Source organism: Mizuhopecten yessoensis, unplaced genomic scaffold, assembly GCF_002113885.1.
Source record: "Mizuhopecten yessoensis strain PY_sf001 unplaced genomic scaffold, ASM211388v2 scaffold10711, whole genome shotgun sequence".
NCBI classification, from domain to species: domain Eukaryota; kingdom Metazoa; phylum Mollusca; class Bivalvia; order Pectinida; family Pectinidae; genus Mizuhopecten; species Mizuhopecten yessoensis.
In genome coordinates, this window is record NW_018408683.1 from 762208 (window position 1) to 780652 (window position 18445).

At 35.7% G+C, this 18445-nt stretch overlaps 2 protein-coding genes across 2 annotated transcripts; one reads left to right on the forward strand and one right to left on the reverse strand.

The window, feature by feature from the left end:
* Window positions 1-521: 521 nt before the first annotated feature.
* LOC110461943 (ficolin-2-like) lies at window positions 522-11180 on the forward strand. The gene is made up of 6 exons (XM_021515684.1): window positions 522-632; window positions 1601-1886; window positions 7719-7771; window positions 8680-8776; window positions 9314-9475; window positions 10891-11180. The coding sequence occupies exons 1-6, from the start codon at window positions 522-524 to the stop codon at window positions 11178-11180; spliced, it is 999 nt and encodes a 332-aa protein (XP_021371359.1).
* Window positions 11181-16262: 5082 nt separating this feature from the next.
* Window positions 16263-17270, reverse strand: LOC110461944 (uncharacterized protein K02A2.6-like). Its single transcript, XM_021515685.1, has one exon. The coding sequence runs from the start codon at window positions 17268-17270 to the stop codon at window positions 16263-16265; it is 1008 nt and encodes a 335-aa protein (XP_021371360.1).
* Between the last annotated feature and the right edge of the window lie 1175 nt (window positions 17271-18445).

Below are 18445 nucleotides of genomic sequence, written 5' to 3' on the forward strand. Positions count from 1 at the left end.
TATACAAATGACCTGGAATTTAGCAGGGGTTGCTTTCATCTGGTTTAATTTAAACCAGTCTATACAATTTTGACAATCATTTTCAATATTATGTTTTAAAAAATCTGGGTCTTTATTTGATTTACTGACAGTGTTGTCGTCTGCATAACTATACAATTTACAGGATGTCACATATAACAACATATCATTTACAAAAGCAAGGGTCCTAAAATAGAACCCAAGGGTACCCCCTTCAGCACTTCCAGCCAGACACCGCATTTGGAGCCAATTTTTACCAGCTGCTTCCTGCTGCTCAGGTAGCTGGACACAAGGTTAACTGAGGCTTTGCTCAGACCATAGATCTCCAGCTTCCCGACCAACAGGTTATGAGTAAGACAGTCAAAAGCCATGGAGAGGTCCATCAGTATGGCAGCGACATACTCATGGTTGCTCAGGGCTCTACGTCAGTCTTCAACACGTCGCAACATGGTTGATTGACACCCAAATCCTGGTCGGAAGGCTGCAAGGAAAGGATGAAAAACATGAGTAAAAAAGGCAGTCAGTTGATCACACATGGTTCTATAAATAAGTTNCACTTCCAGCCAGACACCGCATTTGGAGCCAATTTTTACCAGCTGCTTCCTGCTGCTCAGGTAGCTGGACACAAGGTTAACTGAGGCTTTGCTCAGACCATAGATCTCCAGCTTCCCGACCAACAGGTTATGAGTAAGACAGTCAAAAGCCATGGAGAGGTCCATCAGTATGGCAGCGACATACTCATGGTTGCTCAGGGCTCTACGTCAGTCTTCAACACGTCGCAACATGGTTGATTGACACCCAAATCCTGGTCGGAAGGCTGCAAGGAAAGGATGAAAAACATGAGTAAAAAAGGCAGTCAGTTGATCACACATGGTTCTATAAATAAGTTTCGATATACAAGGTAAAATGCTGACTGTTCGGTAGTTTTGTTTATCTGAAATATATTTTTTCTTAAAAACAGGAACTACCTGTGCCTCCTTGAGTCTGCAAGGGAACTCTGATTTATCAAAACAGTGGTTAATATTGTCGCTCAGAGACACACTGATGTCAGTACAACAGGCTTTAAGGAGTTTTGAAGGTATTCCATCGATACCAGTGACCTTCTTCCCCTTCACCTTAGAGATAGCCTTTTCAACCACGAAAGGATAGACATGATTAAAATAAAATTGTAGGACATAACTATTAGTGTGTGCCTAACATGGCCACATGGACATGTCACATGCTAAGGTTTATGCAAAAGGACGCTATATTGTATACACTTCGGACTTAATGTTGATGTGCCGCCCATTTTTTTTTTGACATGTCCCTTTTATTGATCGAGTATATAATAATATATTTCATGCATCAATTCTAGTGACGTCAAGGAATCATCTATAATTTACGGTTATATCTTGTGTTCTATATGCAGGATCACACAAACGACAAAGCCATACTCATTCAAACAGTAAAATCATAATAAGAAGATACTCCGTGCTGTGAATCATAAACCAAAATATGTAGGATTGTTTTTGTAGTACACACATCATTGTCTTTGAATATGGTGACTTTGAAAATGCCAAGAAATCTTCTGGTAATTTTACAGTTGTTCATTATTCTGTTCCGATCATCAGTCGTACAGTTAAATGAGGGCCTTTTCGACCGCAGATATGGAAAAACAGAACCAAATATGACCGAATCTGAGCTTGTGACTGAGGACATCACATCACTGGTTCAGTGCTTACTAGCTTGTATGGTCAAGCGATGTTGTGTGGCCGTCTCCTACGACTGGGAGAAAGGACAGTGTCGAACATCGTCACGAGCGTTCCTAGAAGGGGAGGGAGGACACATGCACTCCAGTTTACAGTTCCATGGTCTCTCGGCTAAAACAAGTACTTTTTGCGCTTCTTGATTGAAGTGAAAGTCGATTATTAAATGGGTTGTTTAACCTTTTTATCCACCATATTTCTATATAGATGGGTTTTTTTTTCGAATCGCGTCTCTCCGTGGTCAGCTTATTAACAAGGTTTATCATCACTCTTTTCAAACAGAAATTCATAGATCTCTCTCAAATCTTGTACGGGGGATCAATATTTTATGTTTTTTTTTACATACCTGTTTCGATTGTTGATCATAATAAGTTATTTACGCCATCTTTCAAACAGAAATAATAATGTTCGTAAAAAGGCATGTTTCGCTGTTTTGCGTTTTAGCTCACCTGGCCCAAACGTCAACGTGGGTTAAAAGCTTTAACAATCTTCTTCTCAAGTTCCATAAGACTCAGGGTCATGAAATTTGGCCAGTAGGTACCTCGGATGGATTGCTATACAATTTTCACATAAAAATGACATTGACCTACTTTCACAGTCACAGGGGTCATATATGTTAAAAACTTCAAACAGCAATATCCTAAGAACCATTTGGACTAGAGTCATAATACTTTGGTATGTTATGTAGACGAACAGTGCAAATCGTTTTCTTTGTTACAGTAATGAGGGCAAAGGTCAACTTTAAGTGCTAGCCGGAGTCAAAGTTCAACGTGGTTTAAAAGCTTTAAAATTAAAATTTGAAATTTCCAACAACAATCTTAAAAAGCGGTTAAGAGATGTTAAAATGTCTTGTGTTCTAGTTACCAAATTTGGTCTGAAATTACCTATATGTCAGTTTCATGTAACAAAAGAAACAGGTGAGCGATACATGCCCTCTGGGCCTCTTGATTTTAGCACGTTCGCGTGGTTCTAGTTATTCTTTCATGTGACCTATATTTGTCTGCCCTCCGACTGTTTATTTTCTTTCGTTTTAGATCCTTTCTGAAACTCAAATAATCCTGTTATCCCCCGCTTTCACCGAAATGGGGGATATTAATATGGGTCTGTACGTCTGTCTGTCTGTCTGTCCGTCTGTCTGTCCGTCTGTCGCGCTTCGTTTCCGTGCAATAACTACAACAAATATTAACCGATTTTCTTCAAACTTGGTCACAGGGTTAAATGCCATAAGGTTCGATCAAGTTCGATGACCAGTTATGGCTCCTTGAATAACGAAAAACATAATTATCTGCTGGGTTTTGTTTCTGTGCAATAACCATAACAAATGTTAACCGATTGTATTCAAACTTGGTTCGATTTTGATGAAAATTGGTATATAAGGATATTAGGGGACTGCGAATTCAACCGCATTGGTTTCGTTGCCATAGCAACCATATTTTAACCACAACAAGGCTTCTGATTGGTGAACATTCAGATATTGTTAGATATTGATAAAAATCGTAATTTAACCGCAAAGTTTTGTTACCATAGCAACTACACGGCGGCTTCTGATTGGTCGCAATTTAGCTATTGTTTGATTTCGATGAAAATTGGTATATACAATGTATGGGTATTATGGGACTGCAAATTCAATCGCATACGTTCCGTTGCCATAGCAACTACACAGAGGATTCTGATTGGTTGCAATTTAAAATTTGCTCAATTTCACTCAAATTTAGTATGTACAATGTAGGTGTACTATGGCAATTCGATCCTTTTCAGACGCAGATTTGCAACTATAGGGGCAGTTTGGGGGACATCTGGTCTCCCATAACAATTAGTACTTGTTGCTGTATATATTGTTAAGATGTTTCAACCAAATTCCTTATACACATCCAACTCATGCTAAGTTGGCCAACCGATGTTATGTGTGCATATTTACGGATAATCAATGAGGTAAAAGGGCTTTTTTTCTTAAGTTTCAAGCTATACATTATGTCTCAACAGTACGATACTCACATGTTTAAACCTAACCTCAATAATGTTAACCTACAATATGTCCTGCAAACGGGGGATATAAATTCCACGAATTAGCTTGTTTTGTTGAATATGGTTTGGTTTAAGTGTGTTTTAACGTCCTATTAACAGCTAAGGGCATTAACGTACGTGTCTCCATGTGTGTAGTGTATGCGTGCCTGCGTGTGACAGGTTATGTTGGTGTGCTTGCTTCCTTGTGATAGCGCGGATCTGATGCCGACTTTATAATGCTATCGAGATTTCAAGGCCAAATGAGAAGGTTCAGTTTCCGCCATGTTCGTTTCGTTGCTTGTTTTGTATAACTTCTAAAAAGGTTTTTAAAGGCAATTTTTATACAAAATGCAGGATACACTTACAAACATACGTGTTAGGTTTATGAAGTAATTCAAGCTCTTTAATGTATTTCATATAAGATGTTATATTTCGCTACAACTGGGCATTAAAGTTACTTTCAACAGCAAAAAAAATGTATTCCTAAGTTGCTGGCGTATTTCGTACCATTCCGTGTGTTCTTACTTTGAATCAATTATGCATAGCATGTGTGTTTGATATCTCCTTATTCGCTTTTAATATGATCCCCTTGGGATGCATTAATTTCAGAATATATCAAATTCATCAATGATGTATTTGTTTCAATAGCAGTGTCATAAATTTTTAAGAGAAATAACCTTTGATAGTAAATTATAAAAAAAAGAACCAGCCTATTTTCTAATTGTGAGTACCAACGTTTTACGAAGGGCGAACAACCGCATCACTATAACAACAAAATCTGGACATTCACACAGATGTATCAGATTTCCATACCTCCGACAAAATTATTCTTATGAATGAACAATATACACTGCATGTTTTATATTTGCTAAGCAACGCACTCGCCTTTCGTCAAGGTGACCCGTGTTTGATTCCCCCATCGAACTTAATTAAGTATAACCCCATTGGGGCTATCAATAGTGATTCATATAAGTTAGAAAACTGACTTCGTTAATTCTTGTATTCTCTATTGGATTTTAGCCTGTTCTGGCCACGACAATACTTGTGTTTTGATTTCTTTGCAACCTTAACATATCAGTAGATACATACGCAATCATTCTTGCATGAGGAAAACGAATGACCATTTCTCAAATAATTCTAAAGGTCATTAGAGAATCGCCTTGTAGTCACACTGATGCGTGAAGTGTTCAGATATGATCAAAATAAATATGAATCATTTCTTTTATCAATTGAACGAAGTCAACGAAAAATAAATATTTATTTAATGGACCGGTTTGGAAAATTCCTGTTTTTGTACGGTCATAGCATTGAAAGCAGAAAAAGTTAATTTCAATTCACCAAATTATTAAGAACGTGTCCGGTTTGGAAAAACGCTGATAATTACTTAACCAAATACATAATGATATTTCATGCTCACAAAAGGTCCAACAATAAATGTATTTAAATAACCACAAACAACGCTAAGGGGATCGTGCATTCTCCACCACAGGTAGGACATTCATCTTATCTTTAGGATTTGTGTATGAATAATTGTATTATTTACACCTCAGTTTAGCTATTGCGTTTTTGTTTTCAACCACTGTTCTTGTTCAATGTTACCAGTATATAAATGATTCAGTGTGTTTAACCCCTTCAGTTTTGATTAAGTCCCCTTTCTACAGTATTTTCCAAACAAAATGTTTAAAGGTTGGGCAGACTGTAACGACGGCAGTACACAATCACGCAGACAAAAATATCCTTTTACCTATTAAAGGATTTAATATGTACGAAGATATTCATTTCTAGTACAGTCCTTTACTGTCTATGTCACTAGTATATAAATGATTCAGTCAGTTGTTTATGTTCTGTGTTACTAGTATATAAATGATTCAGTCAGTTGTTTATGTTCTGTGTTACTAGTATATACATGATTCAGTCAATTGTTTATGTTCTCTGTTACTAGTATATACATGATTCAGTCAATTGTTTATGTTCTGTGTTACTAGTATATAAATGATTCAGTCAGTTGTTTTTGTTCTGTGTTACTAGTATATACATGATTCAGTCAATTGTTTATGTTCTGTGTTACTAGTATATACATGATTCAGTCAGTTGTTTATGTTCTGTGTTACTAGTATATACATGATTCAGTCAGTTGTTTATGTTCTGTGTTACTAGTATATACATGATTCAGTCAGTTGTTTATGTTCTGTGTTACTAGTATATACATGATTCAGTCAGTTGTTTATGTTCTGTGTTACTAGTATATACATGATTCAGTCAGTTGTTTATGTTCTGTGTTACTAGTATATACATGATTCAGTCAGTTGTTTATGTTCTGTGTTACTAGTATATACATGATTCAGTCAGTTGTTTATGTTCTGTGTTACTAGTATATACATGATTCAGTCAGTTGTTTATGTTCTGTGTTACTAGTATATACATGATTCAGTCAGTTGTTTATGTTCTGTGTTACTAGTATATACATGATTCAGTCAGTTGTTTATGTTCTGTGTTACTAGTATATACATGATTCAGTCAGTTGTTTATGTTCTGTGTTACTAGTATATACATGATTCAGTCAGTTGTTTATGTTCTGTGTTACTAGTATATACATGATTCAGTCAGTTGTTTATGTTCTGTGTTACTAGTATATACATGATTCAGTCAGTTGTTTATGTTCTGTGTTACTAGTATATACATGATTCAGTCAGTTGTTTATGTTCTGTGTTACTAGTATATACATGATTCAGTCAGTTGTTTATGTTCTGTGTTACTAGTATATACATGATTCAGTCAGTTGTTTATGTTCTGTGTTACTAGTATATACATGATTCAGTCAGTTGTTTATGTTCTGTGTTACTAGTATATACATGATTCAGTCAGTTGTTTATGTTCTGTGTTACTAGTATATACATGATTCAGTCAGTTGTTTATGTTCTGTGTTACTAGTATATACATGATTCAGTCAGTTGTTTATGTTCTGTGTTACTAGTATATACATGATTCAGTCAGTTGTTTATGTTCTGTGTTACTAGTATATACATGATTCAGTCAGTTGTTTATGTTCTGTGTTACTAGTATATACATGATTCAGTCAGTTGTTTATGTTCTGTGTTACTAGTATATACATGATTCAGTCAGTTGTTTATGTTCTGTGTTACTAGTATATACATGATTCAGTCAGTTGTTTATGTTCTGTGTTACTAGTATATACATGATTCAGTCAGTTGTTTATGTTCTGTGTTACTAGTATATACATGATTCAGTCAGTTGTTTATGTTCTGTGTTACTAGTATATACATGATTCAGTCAGTTGTTTATGTTCTGTGTTACTAGTATATACATGATTCAGTCAGTTGTTTATGTTCTGTGTTACTAGTATATACATGATTCAGTCAGTTGTTTATGTTCTGTGTTACTAGTATATACATGATTCAGTCAGTTGTTTATGTTCTGTGTTACTAGTATATACATGATTCAGTCAGTTGTTTATGTTCTGTGTTACTAGTATATACATGATTCAGTCAGTTGTTTATGTTCTGTGTTACTAGTATATACATGATTCAGTCAGTTGTTTATGTTCTGTGTTACTAGTATATACATGATTCAGTCAGTTGTTTATGTTCTGTGTTACTAGTATATACATGATTCAGTCAGTTGTTTATGTTCTGTGTTACTAGTATATACATGATTCAGTCAGTTGTTTATGTTCTGTGTTACTAGTATATACATGATTCAGTCAGTTGTTTATGTTCTGTGTTACTAGTATATACATGATTCAGTCAATTGTTCATGTTCTTTGTTACTTCATGTAGTATATACATGGTTCAGTTAGTTAATATCCCAACTTTCGATGTTATCTTTCCTTTTTACGGCGTTTCCTACTTTTCCTGTTTAAAGGTTGGGTGGATTGTTACGACGTGGGTTTAAGCTATTGTTCTGGTGTGTTTACCGTTACCCCGGTAACAGGGATAACCTTTGACGTCTACTGTGATATGGACACTCCTGGAGGACCGTGGACGGTAGGAGAATATTTTACATGAAATAACTAAATACCCATCCAACATTGCTTTTATCAGGAAGCATGTTAAACCGACAAAATCACACAGCTATCACATATGAATAGGTACCAGGAAACGCTTTACTGGCAATATGAACATACAGATACATGTATAACAATACAATGCTCAATCTATAGTATCACTCGCGTTCGTGAAATAGAGTTTTACCGAGTTTTAAATGTGATCTCATTTTGAATTAGCATAACGGGTTTTTTTATCAAAAAATCATTATCAATTTTATAAGCAAATATGCATATGGAAAATGTGACAAAACTTTACCTGTTCTTTGCAGAACTTCTTTTTCTTGTAAAAAGTGGCCTATTCGGTAGCCAGTTAAAATGAAAATAAAAATGTGCGTTTCGTCCTCTGGCCTTTTAAACATTATATGATTTATCATTTAAATATCATTTTGTATAGCCATTTTGAACTATGGCAACTTATCAATTTTATTATTGTTTGTTTCTTTACTAATGTATCTTTCTATTTATTTATTCATTTTTGTTTCGCTTAACTTTATTAATGTTTTCTCTTTTTCTTTCTTTTCTTTTGGTTGTGCAAGTTTTTAAAGTCCAATATAATGAAAATTGTGTCGAACAAAACAGAAGTATGCAATTTTGGTATTGTGAGGTGAAAAATAACACAAACTATAATTATGATTGTGAATGTTAATATAAAATATTTGCAGACCTCTGGTGATTAAAACTGGTTTGTTTTTAATGTAAAACTATTGTATGACCTCCCTTGATAATAAGCTTTTTTTGGAGTGTAAAACTATGTTGTCACCCCTGGTGATGATACAGGAGTGGTATATGTAATGTAATTTAGACCTGTGACATCAGAAATAAGTTTATAACCTTTATGACAAACAGGTGATTCAAAACAGATATGACGGTAGCGTTGACTTCATGCGGTCCTGGACGGAGTACAAAGAAGGATTTGGATATCTACATGGAGAATTCTGGCTAGGTACAGTACCGAGGTTTTATACTTGTAACTTGAACAAGTACAGAGGTACTTGCTGATTTGTAGATATTCATACAAACACAATGAGGTATTTATACTGATATGCTCAGCTATTAACACCTGTAAGATAAAGTATTCATACTAATCGTTGTATTTATTAAGTGTTTATAATACTGTTCCGAGGTAATTAGACCGGTGTGCTGGGGTATTGTTATCGATGTGCAAGGTATAAGTATGATTTGCTGAGATATTGATACCGTGTTAAGGAATTTATACTAATCTGATGATGTTTTTATACTAAAGGTATTTATACTGATTTTCCGAGGTATATATTCCGATGTGTCGAGGAATTCAACTACGTCGAGGTGTTTCACTGATGTGCTGATATGTCGACCTTTTAATACTGATGACATGGATATATTATTCAAAGTCTTTCAAAAAGCGAAGATACGAATATGTCTGGTTTGAATACAATAGTTCAATACGATGATTCCCTAAGAGATAAACAAGAAAAGGACGAAACATTACTCTTATTATTAGGAATGGAGCCAATTAGAAGCCTGTTGGAGTTGAGACAATCCCTGCGCATCACGTTGGAGAGTTGGCAAGGGGATGTCAAGTACGCAGATTATACAACATTTGATATAGGATCTGAGACAGAGAAGTACATGTTGACACTGCAACACTCCAATGGTACATCAGGTAAGTATATTTTGGTAAAGACAGGACATTGTTTATTTGATGTCATTATGAACACGTGGTTTCTAACAAGACTGCCCTCCTCCTCCTCAATCGATATGAAAACATATTTGAAGATACAGCCAGGTGCAATCTTTCTATAGTCAGTGACATATAAAAATCATAACTGCTTAGTTACCTTTGGGTTATCATAATAAAACGGCTTTTCAAGTCGTTTTTTGTCCTTGACCTGTCTTTACGGCAATCCGTCCCTCCTTAAACAATGTTTGTTATTAATATTTTACAGAAAATACGAGACGGATCTTTCTCAAATCCCTTTGTTGAGTCTAATTGTTTTTTTAATCTTTCTTCTAAAAATTCAAGGTCAAGGATAAAAGTTCGCAGATATCAACCGTAATATCGTCTCAACATTATCACTCTTGGGATTTATGTCAAATGTTCCCGGAAGTAATTTCATGGTCACATTGTAAACGGGCATCACATTTGATATCCATTTAGAATGAAGAAATTCTGTTTGGGCTGATGTCAAGTGCCCCAAATGTGTAGGATTCGGGTCAAATGGTGAAAGGCTAAGATCACAATGGTCAAATATACTGTTTGGTTTGTATGTGTTTTACGTCCTATAAATAGCTGTGTTCGTTTAAAAACAATCCAGGTTTTAGTGGTGGAGGAAAACCTGAGCGCCCAAAGAAATACACCAAACCTGCTGCCAGTACTTGGCAACTTCCCCAAGCAGCTCAAACCCGCGAACAGTGGTGGATGCTTAGTAATCGTAAACGGTCGGAAGCGTTAACACCGCGGTAATCGAAGCCCCTCAAAAATATATTCTGAACTGTAAACTTACGTGATGACATAACATATTAGCTCAGAAAATTATGTTTTTTGATTGGCACAATTTGCACCAGGTCAAGTGCTAAGATTTTGTATTTTATTCACGGTTAACATTGTTTTAGTAATATTGAAGGGATTGACACTATAGCTGTTAATAATGTCATTATCAAGTGATAACGTCTTGATTAATGAAAACATCTCTGTTGATATTAAAGTCAAAGGTCAAGGTATTCTAAAAGGCTAATATTAACGTTGTAGGGATTCATCCTAGCTGTCTATGATATAGGTTAATGGTGAAAGTCTTAAGAGTTAAATTCAACGTTACATTCCAGTAAAACATTTGATCATAACAAAATTGAAGCAATACCAAGTATCGGTGTAATAAAGACAGATGGCCCTTCTTCTGTAGCTTGCTCATGTGAAGTAATAGGGATGTATTGTTTCACATGTAAGCCTTTTCTTATCTCCGCTATGACTTTGTGCAGAATAATTCATAACTAGACGAAATGGTGGCTTTTTCGAGAAAAGGTTGAACTTAACTCAAACTTCCTTGTCAATACACTCAGTAAATAAGTATGTTTTTCCAGATGACGTGATGTGGTTCCACACCGCGATGGCTTTCTCTACGTTTGACCGCGACAATGACAATGCCCCGAACAGTTGCAGCAATCTTTATAAGGGGGCGTGGTGGTACAATTGGTGCCAAAGGAGTAACTTGAATGGACTTTATGTCGAAGATACCGGTAAAAACGATGCAGCTGCAATGACGTGGAAATATTTCTACGCTGGTCGACCATTTCCTCCATTACGGAAGTGTAAGATGATGGTTAAACGACCACCTAGTCCTGTAACCGGATCAATATTTTCTGTGGGCTAGGATCTTTACAATAGACATGACAATATCAGATGGATTCTTATTATCTCAGAGTCGTCAGTATTCCCATGATAGTTAATTTAGTGAGCTTTACATTTCTAGCACCAGACACTCAGGAACCAAGGAAAAGGGAAATCAGTGTCAATTCTCTTGCTGATACTCTGTAAAACCATGAAGAATAACAACATGCTTCTTTTTTTTAAACTATATAAATAACAATAATTTCTTACATGGAAACCTTCAGTTCATATACACTGAATCCTAAAAAACAATCGAGAGATTTCTAAATACTAGCAGGTCGTAATTCTAATAAAGAGACATAGACAGATCATAAACAACATGCTCTATAGCTGGATAATGACTTGATATATGCGTGGGTATAGACATGTTCAACCAAGATGAAGTGTTACAGAAAATCGATCAAAAATTGTTTCGTAATCAAAGGAATTTTGCATATCATGTGGTATTAGGCTTGAATATAGTAGCTTAAAAACAACAAATGTGTCCTAACAATTACCAAATCAACAAATGTGTCCTAACAATTACCAAAACAACAACATGACCGCGTCGCTTGCATTAACATTATATCCTTTCAGTTTGAAGGTTGTTGGGTAAGATAGTTTCGTGAGTGTTTCCTGCTCATTTACGCAGCCCGCACAAAACAACTCACCCAGTACCGAATACGCTCCAACTTTGAGTTTTCGCATTGCATTGGTGTAGTGTAGAGGCTTACTGCTGTGGAGGGGAGAGGTTATAAAAAAGTATCTTCTGTTTTCTCAATAATAGTAACAGGGGTAACAATAATAGTATTCGACACTGAATCATATTTATTATTATAAGTTGCAAACTTGCTTTCAATGTTTGTATTCCTATATAATCATGGGGTATTGTTACATATGAATACAAAGACTTGAATCAAAAATCAGATGTCCATACTTGAGAAAGACGTGTAAACCGGGACAAGTTGTGTTGTTAACAAATTTTCTGTGAATGTAACATTGAATACATTTTTTTGTTTATTTTCCTTTTGTGTTTTTTAATTGATGTATATATGACATCGTTTTTAATTTATCTTTTAAAGAGACTCATTTGTTCGTTTTTGTTTAATCATCATGGCTATGAACAGATATAAAAAAAATATTACTTTTACATATTGCTGCTGTAAAAGTGTTTTTGAAGTCATGCCATTTCTTTTAACTTATTCTTTCGTACATATTATTTTAGAGTGCTTACAAAATCTTTTGATATATTTGTAGTTAGAATCAGTTGATTTCAATGTAACTGTCTGCAGATTGTATTTCAAGTAGTGTGCATTTAGAGTTTATGTGAGGAAATACTTGTTTGCTTAATATTGCCTTTTTTATTTATAAACAAATGTGTGTGTAATGAATATGTGTATATATTTTACCTTATTGTACATTGGACGTATTTTAATGCTGTGTTTCTATATGACGTAAAGATTGTACAGAGCGAAACCGTTTGCAACCTTTTCCATTGAACGAAAATCAGAATTCTTGAAGAGAAATAACATTTTTGATAAAAAAGGAAGTGAAACGACCAAATCATTATTGCAAAATGTGTTTCAAATGTGATTTTAATGTAAGAGTTAAAAAAAATATGTGTACACTATCAAATGTTTTTTTTATATGAGATGACCACTTTGACATCATCAAACCAATACATGATCAACGCGATGAATAAATTAACGTACGTGCATTTCATTTCTTTGATAAAAATAACGGTCTATAGCATAATCAATCGCATTGTTGTTTAACTGATTAATTAGGCTGTAAGGACTGTTTTGTTGAATGGAACCACAATCACTGTTTAAAGTTAGGAAGACCTACGTGTAAATGAAATAGAAAAACAATTAAAAAAGGAGTATCTTTTCATAGAAAAACTTATTTTGTATATTCATTCTTGTATTTTGTAAGTTGCTAATGTATGCTTTTTATGTAGTAAATAAAATGAAATCTTAGAAACGATTTACCTTTTTTAAAATAAAACAAAACAAAACTAAAAAGGTCATATACGAAAGAGACACATAAAAACAAAAATAAGACATCAATAATTCGTACAAAACGGAGACAAAAATAAACGTCTTTTATCTGAGCCGAGTACTCAAAAGTATTTATTTCAACACATCTCAGAGACAACCATTAACAATCACCCGCATGTTACATGTACAACCAGTGCGACGGATCGTAAAGTGTTTTCTTTATACCATCATATATATCTATAAATATCATCTTTATATCGTTGTTCGCCTTTTACTTCTAAACCAATATAACTGTAACATTATATACAATGTAAGGACTAATGTTTCGTCATATAGTTCGTCTGTTATAAAGTCCATTCCTGACAAGTATCAAATTTGACATTCCAATTTCTCATATATTTACATCTGCGTTACATGAATTAAAATGGCGTTATTATTTCGTATGACTGTCGTTCATTTATAGGTTCATCAGGCGATATACTGTACATTCAGCAGTAAAATATTACACTGCTTCATGATTCCAACTGTATTGATCATGTGAAATAATTCAGTCTTTGTTTTAATCACCGGCTTTAAGATTTCTAAACCGTTCAGATTGATACAGTTCACACATCCGGGCACCTCTCCATTGTCACATGGGCGCTGCAATTTTAATTTTTCTAACATATTTCGAACTAATATACTTTACCATAATAAACAAGATGATAATGGTTATTTCTATTCCACCATAACATTTTGTGATTTAGTGTACTTTCCCATCTACTGCAATGCCTATAAAACGAGGTTTTCTAATTAAGGTGTTCATTTGCGCGTGCCACATGTCACGTGATGATTCGTTTTCATGGCAACATCAAGCTGATGTCAAAATGATGCTGCTATTTTCAGGAGGTCGTGCCACAGAAGTAGGAGTATTCCTTGATGAATGGTTCTGGCAGACAAAGTGGGATTTAATGAGTTGACAAACAATATCCAACAACATATCGACAATCACACCGAATAAGTTGTCTTACTAGTGATTGTCCCATTGTATACTTACGATGCTTACAACAAAATGTAAAGGTTTATATTTTATCACAATATGATTCATAGGTATAACAAATAGTCATTTTAAATATTTTGTCCAAACGTGTATCATATTGCCTCTATTTTTGCTAAATCTTTAAACGTGGCATTCATTCAGTATAAACGAAACTGAAAATCATCAAGACTGTGAATTATAAAATAGCTGTAATTTGTCTTTTTAAGAAAGCTGTAATTTGTCTAAGCCATGCAAGCTTTATTATAAAGAAAATCAAATTTTCTGTAAAAAGACATTGTTTAGAAAAGATATACGTTGACATCACATTGTTGCGATTCTGTGTATGCAATGATATTCATAGTAAGCAATTTCTGTATTTTATCATTTACGGTGGACAGGCTGTTCCAGCTTATGCGGTTTTATTTAAGGATTGACCTACATTTTGACGGCGTATACGGTAGAATGAACGCAGTTGGCAAAGAACATATTATATGGTGCGCGTTAGCGCTCAATAAAGAATATGTTTGTTGCCAACTGACAATGAGGTATTGCGAGGCAAGGCGCTAGGAATTAAAAGGTGGGCCAGAAGGAGCCACATCGACATGTCACAAGCTATATTACGGAATCTTTGTGCTGATGGACGTTACAGTATTTCCACTAAGAACTTTATGTTGATGTGACGATACTTTATTTATGGCGTATCCCTTTTATCGATCGAATATAAGTGCGGCCAAAATCGCCAAGGAAACATTTATAATTAACGATTTTATGTTGCGTTATAATTACATCCTGAACCATCCTCATTCAAAGAGTACAATCATAATAAGAAGCCAGTTCGTGCACAAGCAAAATTATGTATGATTGTTTTTTGCAATACGCTCATCACCGTCTTTGAATATTGTGACTTTAAAAATGCTAAGAAAACTTCAGGTAGCTTTATTTATTATATTTCGATCATCAATCAGAGAGTTACACCAGTATCATTTTGATATATCATAGGATAGGTTTGGAACGACAGAACCCACAGTGACCGAATCGAGGCTTGTGACCGAGAACATCACATCCCCGGTTCAGTGCGTGCTGGCTTGTGCGGTCAAGAATGACTGTAAGGACATCTTCTACGACTCTGTTTCATGTCCGCACTAGATATGTCGATGTAAACATTTGAAACTGAATGGATGGAGGGGAACACAATAACATCAATCATGGACGACTTTTATTCACATGCCGTGATGCGTGCGCATCTTGGTAAAAAATACAGACTGTAAACATTTGTAGCGGACCGAAATATAAGATGTGTTACATCTTTCCTCCTTTTTAAAATTTAGACGGAATTAAATGACAAATTAACTTTAAGACTGAAATGACTAGAATTTCATACGACAAATTACGAGTTTTATATTCTAGAAGAATATTTTTCGATAAAGTTCATAAAGAATTTGTCCTTAAGTTTCTACTGCACAAAAAACTATATTGCCATTATTGATAATAAGAACTGTTCCACTGTAATAAGTACTAATAACACTGAAAAGATATTATACTTGTACTTCCGAGCTGCACTATACAAGTATGTACTGTATCTTATTGTCTGTCTTTTCAAACACGTTCATATAACAAAATATTAAAACTTAAACTTGAAACTATTTCGCGAACATATTAAACACTTTTTTTTACTTAAACACTGTTAACGAAATCATCACTTGGACAGATCAAAATCTTTAAATCTTTAAATTTCGAAGGAAGAGCCACCTGTATGCCTGACCTGGTCCTGCTAGACATGTTGGGTGGTGCTTCAGGTGGTGGTACCACATTGGTCTCAACATGTGGTTCCTTGCTCACACGTGGTTCCTTCTCCATTTCCACATTCGGTCCAAAACCTGAACTTCCGGTGTGAAAGTTTCCTTTGACAGTCTCAGATGACGTCGGTTTAGCCGATACGTCCTTCCATCCTCAGTGGTGACGTCATATGACCTCTTGTTAACTTGTTCCTTTATAACACCTCGTTTCCAGGTTTTCTGGTCGTTTAACATACCCTCATGTGGAGCTATTCTAACAACTTCTCCATTACCTAGAGGTTTCGGTTTTTCGCAGTTTGATTGTAGTAGAAAGCTTGTCGTTCCTTCACGCCCTTCAACTGTTTCTTTGCATTTGACGACATCTGCACTTCTGGTTTTAAAAGACTTGCTTTCGTCGGCATCAGTGTTTTTGTGCGCATTTTTATGATACGCTGTACAGGGCTACGGTCCATACCCTGTGACGGAGTGTTTCTGAAATCAAGGAGTGCCAGAAATGGGTCTTTGTGTGAAGTTTTAGCCAACTTCATAAACCTCTGCGCAGTTTTGACTGCTTGTTCAGATTTTCCATTGCTTTGTGCGTAACCTGGCGACGAGTTAACATGATCGAATTCCCATTCTTTGCTGAAACGCCGGAATTCACCAGGGCTAATCTGAGGACCATTATCACTACACATAATATCAGGTATTCCATGACGCGCAAACTGACTACGTAAGGCTCGGATTACCGTCTTCGATGTGGTGTCCTGTAGGTAGTCTATTTCCCAATAACTTGAGAAATAATCAACTGTAATTAGGTAGTTCTTCTGGCCAAAATAGAACAGGTCTGACCCGAGTTTAGCCCAAGGCCTATCTGGTACATCATGTGAGATTAAAGTCTCTATCTGTTGTTTTGTGTCAAACGAACGATACACACTACACTGTTCATCCTCGGCCAATAAACTGTTTCGCGCCCTCCGCAGGCAACATGCGACTACAACATGCGCAGAATGAATTTTCTGCATAATATCTGCTCTTAGTGTCCTAGCAATCGCAGCGCGTTCCCCACGAAAGATAATTCCATCCTGGACCGCAAGTTCATCGCGAACATGGAAGTATGGTTGCGCGAGACTTGGACTTGGACTCAGGCCAACCTTCCAATATGACTTCCCTGAGAGTTTGTAACGACTCATCTGTGCTAGTTTGCTTCTGTATCTCGTGAAGTCGTGGTTCCGATATTGGCAAGAACTGTGCCATATGTACAGTCTCTGTATCATCCAGCTGAGCTGTTTTGTCTCCGACATCAAGATATGCCCTGCTCAGAGTGTCAACAAGATACATAGTTTCACCTTTCTTTTACGTGAGTACAAAGTTGTACTTCTGCAGCCTTAGTAGAAATCGCCGTAAGCGTTTTGGTGCATTCTGTAAAGATTTCCTAAGGATCATCATTTATGGCTTGTGGTCACTCTGTACAGTAACCGGTCTCCTGTAAACTGATGGAATTTTTCCATGCCGAAAACCACTGCTATAATGTAGTAGTTCCTTTTCGATCTGTGCGTAACGCGTTTCCACATCTGTCAGTGCACGACTTGCATACGCCACAGGTCGATCAATCTGCATTATGGCGGCTCCTAAACCTTTTTCAGAGGCATCACAGTGTAGTGACAGGTTCATCTTTTTGGTCACAGTATTTAAGTAAGGGTGACAACGTGACCAATCGTTTGATTTCTTCCACAGCCTTACTGTGGGTTTCCAACCAACACCATTCCACATTTTGTACCGTCAATTTGCGTAGCGGTTCACATCTGTCACTCAATCCTGGAAGGAATTTGCCTAGATAATTCACAAACCCTAGAAAACGTCGGATTCCAGTGAAGTCAGTTGGATTGGACATTTCTAGCACTGCCCGTACTTTTTCTGGATCGGGTTTCAGACCCTCAGCAGTTATGAGATGTCCTACAAATTTCACCTCCTTCTGCCTTAATCGTAGCTTATCCTTGTTCAGATTTATACCTCGTTCACGACATCGGTCCAGTACGGCAAGCAACTTCTTATCATGATCCTTAGTTGCTTCTTCCACTTGTATCGTAAAAAATATGTATACTTTCCTTTTGATATGAGTATGAATTGACATATTATTAAACTTTTGAAAATGTGGATATGAGAGATATAACCTGTTCTCACGCATGTTATCATACAATACCTACAACGTCTAATTGTTGTTTACTATTCACCTGAAAGGTTTACCTAGAGTCATCAATAAAAGGACGGTTATTGTAAGTTTCATTTTAATTAACAAGGTCGTCCATATCGATTTGCTTCTCGTTTCTACTGGAAGTACTTGCTGTATATTTTATTTATTTATTGCTGCTTTTTCTCTATTATCTTTGTTTCTATCTCCCCTCTGTTGCGTTTTGTTATGTTATATGTCTGTTTGCTGGTAAGTGAACTTAGTGACATATACCTATTATATTATTAT

Bases quoted from the DNA above. Each gene is read 5' to 3' on its own strand.
- LOC110461944 (XM_021515685.1), bottom strand. From the start codon at position 17,270: ATGTCGGAGACAAAACAGCTCAGCTGGATGATACAGAGACTGTACATA.